Consider the following 6,168-nt stretch of genomic DNA (forward strand, 5'->3'; position numbering starts at 1 on the left):
GTTATTCGTCTGGACGAAAATTTTACAGAGAACAGGTCATCCTGGACGATTTTTAAATTCGTCTGGACGAAAATTTTACAGAGAGCAAATCGTTAAGTACGATAATTTAATTTCGTCTGGATGAAAATCTTATAGAGACCAGATCGTCCTGGACGATATTTAATTTCGTTTGGACGAAAATTTTACAGAGAGCAAATCGTCATGTACAATAATTTAATTTCTTCTAGACAAAAATCTTACAGAGAACAAATCATCCCGGATGATTTTTAATTTCGTCCTAGATGAATAGGACTTAGAAAAATTTTTTAAGCCAGTTCCTATTCGTTCCATGTGCTCAATAGGAGATAACTATCTGATCGTCCCGTACGAACTGATATCGTCCCGTACGATCAGTATAAGTTTTATATGATCTCCTTATATTTTTGTGTATATATTTATTCACTCAATTACAATCACTCCATTTCAATTTTATTTCAAAGAAAAGTACAAGTTTCAAATTCACAAAGTATCTCATGCTGAATTTGATTTGAAGTCTTCGTAGTCTGGAGTTCGATTTTTCTAAAATGTTAGTACACACAATAGCAAATACAAATCTTCTAAAATTGTTAGGAGATAACTACACATTTGAATAATAATGTTTGGAATCATCAAAACTATACAAGTTGCAAAAGTGTAAAACATGCAAATAGCAACTATCTTAACAGTTTGTCGATCGTTGATGATTTTATTATTTCTTTGAATGACTTTATTAATAATATTAAATTTTTAGTCAAATTTCTTTGTATGTTTTAAAAAATAAGTGGTTTGGCTATCAATAAGGAAAAAAGTAGTTTTATTGTGGCTAAGTTGGTTAATCGTGAAAGAATTAGTGCTATCAAAAGGGTTTGTGGCTTTAATTATAATTTATTGCCTATAAAGTATTTGGGTACTCCTCTATTCAAAGGTAGAAAAAGGACTCAACTTTTTGATGATGTTATCATTGCTTTTCAAATGAAACTTTTGAATTGGTATTCTAATTTTCTTTCTTTTGGTGGTAGGCTTGTGCTGATTAAAAAAGTGTTGAATTTTATTCCTATTTTTATTCTTCATACTTTGCAATCCACCTTATTAATTTGCCTTATATTGGAGAAATTGCTTAATAAGTTCTTTTGAGGTTCAAAGTATAATAGTTCTTGCATTTACTAGGCTTCGTGGAAGAATGTTTATGGGGTTCTTAATGAAGGGGGTTTAGCTTAGAAGAATATGTTAGAAATTGTTCAGGAATTTTCTCATAAATTATGATTTTTTTTTTCTTTCTAACTTCAATTTGTGGGCTCAATTTATGAATGTTAGATATTGCAAAGAGCATCATCCCATGGTTTGTAGTTATAAAAGCTCTAAATCTTTGATTTGGAAAAGGCTTTGCCATATCAAATGGCAGGCGGAGCAATTTATTCAATGGTGTTTGGGAGAAGGAAATGTTTCTTTCTTGCAAGATAATTGGTTGGGCCCGGTTTTTTTTTTTTTTTTTTTGAAGAAATGCAGAATGCATTAAGTAGAAAAAAGTAAAGAACTAGTTACAATCTTGAATAGGATGATATTCTTCCTTGATTAAATTAGCCATCAAGGGAGGGATATCATTAAAAGAAAAACTGTCAAAGTAAAAACTGTCATCTAAAGCCATAGTAGCACACAAGTTGGCTACCTTATTACAATCTCTATAAGCATGTACAAAGACAACTTTATTGAAATCATTCACAAATAAAGAATCACTTACTAATTTGAAGATCACGGTACCTTTATTCTGCTTCAAAGATTTTTGAATGTAGTTGATAACATTCATGTTATCACTTTCCAATATCACCCCTTTATAGTCTCTCATCCAGCTTTTGACGTAGTCCTTGACCGAGAGAATAGCTCCCATTTCCAGCTTTGCAATATCCCAATGCATCTTCTTCTTCCCAAATGCAAGAATGAATCTACCATTACAATCTCGAAAAACACCTCCAATCCCAGCTAATCCCGAAGACGTTAAGGAAGCTTCAATATTGATTTTCATCCACTCTTTCGGTATGGGGCACCAAGATGCTTGAGACTCCCTAAGGAGATTAGTGCTCCAGTTAGAAAGAAATGGACTTGTTTTGGTAATTGCCACTGATAAAGCGTTAGAAGCCACCAAATAAGAAGGAGTGCAATTTTTCAATGCTTTATCTCATTTCTATTTTTCCAAGAGAAGTAAGCAGTAGTACAATAAATTTGTACAATACCAAGATTTTTAGCTGAAATTTTCTTAAGCTCCTTAAGACAATGATCAAGGGAATTGAAAATTGGGATAGGAATACCCTAGTTCACAAGCTGATTGATGATTTCAACCATATATTTGCATTGAATAATGATGTGCTCATAGTTCTCCACCGTATTACAACCTCTAGCACATGAATCGATATCAAGCTTACGATTTTTAAGATATAAGTTGGTAGGAATAGATGCATTCCCAAGTCTCCACCAAAACATTTCCACCTTCTTGCTCAGCTTCAGCTTTTTGAGCCAATTATAATAGCCATCATCAGTTAAATTGAATTTTCTTCTCAAAACTTTTTCAAAAGCCAATCCAGAAATAGTTCTTCCAGGACAGAAATTCTGCATTTCCAGCATATCAACATTGCTGGAATTAATCTGAATATTGCTGATAACTTTCACAAGTTCCGGATGAAACCAATTCTGAAGCAAATTAGAATTCCATTGGCCATTATCCAACATTAAGTGTTGAACACAAAGTCCTTCCAAGGCAGAACAATCAGCAAAAGTCAGCCATTGGTTGATACTTTTGTCATAGATCCAGCTATCATTCAATACATTGATATCTTTGCCATTACCAATATTCCATCTAGTAATGTTTTTAAGAGATTTTCCACCATCCAGTAAGATTCTCCAAGCTTTAGAAGTGCTCTTCTTATGGGTGCCATTCAAGATATTATTACCATATTTAGCTCTCATAACTCTATGAAACAAAGTATCTGGTTTTTGTAAAAAATTCCAAGAAAGATTAGCTCTTAACGGTCCAGTCTTCAAAGTTGGTGATTGTAAACCCAAGCCTCCCATATTTTTTGGTTTACAAAGATCTTCCCAAGCAATGTAATGAATACCATGACTACCATCATGCTTATCCCATATAAAACTTCTACAAAGTTTTTCCATAGTGAGCAGCACCTTCTTAGTGATCATGGAGTGAGTAATCAAGTAGTTAGGCATTGTCAAAAGAGAGCTAGTGGTAAGAGTAACCTTACCACCTAAAGAAAGAAATTTCTTTCCCCAAGTATTAAGCCTGTCCATCATATTGGTTAAGATGTCATGAAAATCTGCAGCCCTTAACCGATTAAGAGAAAGTTTGATCCCAAGATAATTCATCTCCTTGACATTTTTGAAGTTCAAGACTTTAGTAATCTTTTTCCTCATCTGATTGCCAACAACATTACCGAACATGATTTGAGATTTACTATCATTGACCCTTTGTCCAGTCCAACTACAAAAGTCATCAACAATACGCTTCACCTCCTTAGCAATATCTTTTGAGCATTGTGAAAAAATAATAACGTCATCAGCATATAAGAGATGAGTAATTTTAGGACCCCTTGAAGAAATTTGAATTCCAATATTACTACCCCTTTCATGAATGGAATTGGAAAGCAATTGAGAGCACAATATGTAAAGATAAGGGGATAATGGACACCCTTGACGAAAACCACTATAAGCCATAATCCATTTAGAATTTCTCCCATTAATAATAATAGAGAATATAACATCAGTAATACACTCCATAATGAGTTTAGCATAACCAGTAGGAAAACCATACCATTTGAGGACATTATCAAGAGTAGGCCATCCCATGCTATCATAAGCTTGCTCCATATCAAGCTTCAAAGCCGTCATTCCCTTTCTATTCTTGGAAATCTTAAACTTATGTATAATCTCCTGAGCCAAGAGACAATGCTAAGAAATAGATCTCCCAGGAATAAATGCCATTTGCTCCTCAGTAATCAGCTTGGATATACACGTCTTCAATCTATTGACAATCATAGTAACAAAAATCTTGTAGTTTGTCTGGCATAAGCTAATAGGGCGATAATTGGATGGAAGCATAGATTTTTAACTTTTGCAATCAAAACAATAAGAGTGTCTTTCCACTCTTTCCTCATACACCCATTGGTAAAGAAACTATTGACAGCATTCCATAAGTCTTTCCACACAATATCCCAATAATGCTTATAGAAGGAGGAAGTGAGACCATCCATACCTGGGGAACGGTTGTTACCTTGATGGAAAACAGAGTTCTTGAGCTCCATCACCGAAATTGCTGAGTTAAGAGCCTGAATATCCTCATTATTAATCTTCTGATGATAAAAAATCTGCGGCCAACCTGAAAGTGGACAATTTCTCTTCTTCCACTTAGATTCAAAATAATGAATAAGGACCTTTTCAATTTATTCTTCTTCAATTTGCATCTTGTTATGGGCATCTTTAATTTGATTTATTCTATTACATTCCTTCTAACCGTTGCAAAATTGTGAAAAAAGCTTGGAATTAAAATCCCCTTCCTCAAGCCACCTAGCTTTGTCCCTTTGATTCCACCAAGTAGATAATCTCTTCAAGGTTACATTAAGACCATGAATTTTGCTTCTAAGTAAAAGCAAGTCTTGAGATGTCCAATCAATACCCCAAGCTTCTTTAGCTTGAAGTTCCAGAATTTCCATCTTCAACTTTTCCTTAAGATCATTTAAGTCTTTGCATTTGCTCCTACTCCAAAAAAATAGAGCTTTTAAAGTTCTGTTAATCTTCTTTTGAAGAACCAAGCCTTCCTCCCCACGATCATTCCTCATCAAAGAATGATAAACTATGCCTCTAGCCGCTGGATACATTCTCCAAGTATCTTCAAACCTTATGATTTTAGACTTTGCATGTTCCTTATCATTAACCTTGAAGGTAATAGGACTGTGATCCGAAGCCACCCTAGCAAGATGCCTAGTGGCAGCTGTAGGAAGTAATTTCAAGGCTGTAGAATTCAATAAACATCTGTCAAGCTGCTCCCAAATCCTGGAATTCCCTCCTTTATTATTACACCAAGTATATTTTGGTCCAATAATACCCACATCATGAAAGTCACAACTAGTCATAAAGCTCTTCATGTCTCTAGGTCCTTTGGTAAAAAGGAACCTTTTGCCTCCTCTTTTTCCATCTTTGTTAAGCACACAATTGAAGTCTCCGCCAACGATGGAAGGAATTGACCTTACCATACATTTATCCAGCAAGCTCCATAAAGTTTCCCGCTCCTTACAGCATCTACTACCATATACGGTAGCAATTCTCCAAAATCCCAATCTAGGGATAAATAAGTCTCCAACAATCGCCTGAGAAGAAGTCTCAGTAATCACAAAGTTCCCAATCTTCGAATTCCATAAGACTAAAATGCCACCAGAGAGTCCAACCAAAGGGAAATGATAGAAATCCCATTCTTTATCGATAAGAACATCAACATCCATCCTATTGATATTACTTATCTTAGTTTCCATAATGCCAATGAAAAAAAATATCCTAATCTTTAACCACTTCTTTCAAATACAGAGCAGCTTCCCTCTTTCTAGCTCCTCTGCAATTCCAAAATAGAAGGGAAGACATTTAAGTAACAGAAGGGGAACTTACCCAATTTGTGGACACCATACGTCCTTCTCTCTTTTTCTTCTTAATTTCTTGATCAACCGGGCCCAATGATCTCAGCTCCTTGGCCAACTTTATTTTAACAGAACTTGCCAAGTTGGATTTACAATCATTCACCGCATTATCTTTCAATCCTTCCTTCCTCTTAATCAGCAAATTAGTAACATCATCCTGTAAGTCTTGACCTTCAATTTCATTCTCTTCATTAAGAATCTCAAAAGCATTATTCAAGCTTATTCCTTCTTTATAGTTTTCTGATTTAGCTTCTTTGTTTGCATTGATTTCTTTATCTGCATTGGCTTCTCTAGCAGAGATTTCTTTCACCTGTAATTTCTGCACTTGCAAACCTTCTATCTGAATGTTCTTCCCCAGATTATCCTTCCCTTTATTCTTGATAGCATTGTCACTTCTGTTTCCATCAAGATTTTTATACACCCGTTTGTTTTTAAACTGGACATGAATCCAGGGACCATACTC

The 6,168-nt window shown here is 34.8% G+C and overlaps 1 protein-coding gene across 1 annotated transcript; it reads right to left on the reverse strand.

Moving 5' to 3' along the window:
• Positions 1 to 1,552: 1,552 nt before the first annotated feature.
• LOC114579339 lies at positions 1,553 to 2,038 on the reverse strand. Its single transcript, XM_028693572.1, has one exon. The coding sequence runs from the start codon at positions 2,036 to 2,038 to the stop codon at positions 1,553 to 1,555; it is 486 nt and encodes a 161-aa protein (XP_028549405.1).
• Positions 2,039 to 6,168: the final 4,130 nt, after the last annotated feature.

This window comes from Dendrobium catenatum, unplaced genomic scaffold, assembly GCF_001605985.2.
Source record: "Dendrobium catenatum unplaced genomic scaffold, ASM160598v2 fragScaff_scaffold_43, whole genome shotgun sequence".
Classification (NCBI taxonomy): Eukaryota; Viridiplantae; Streptophyta; class Magnoliopsida; order Asparagales; family Orchidaceae; genus Dendrobium; species Dendrobium catenatum.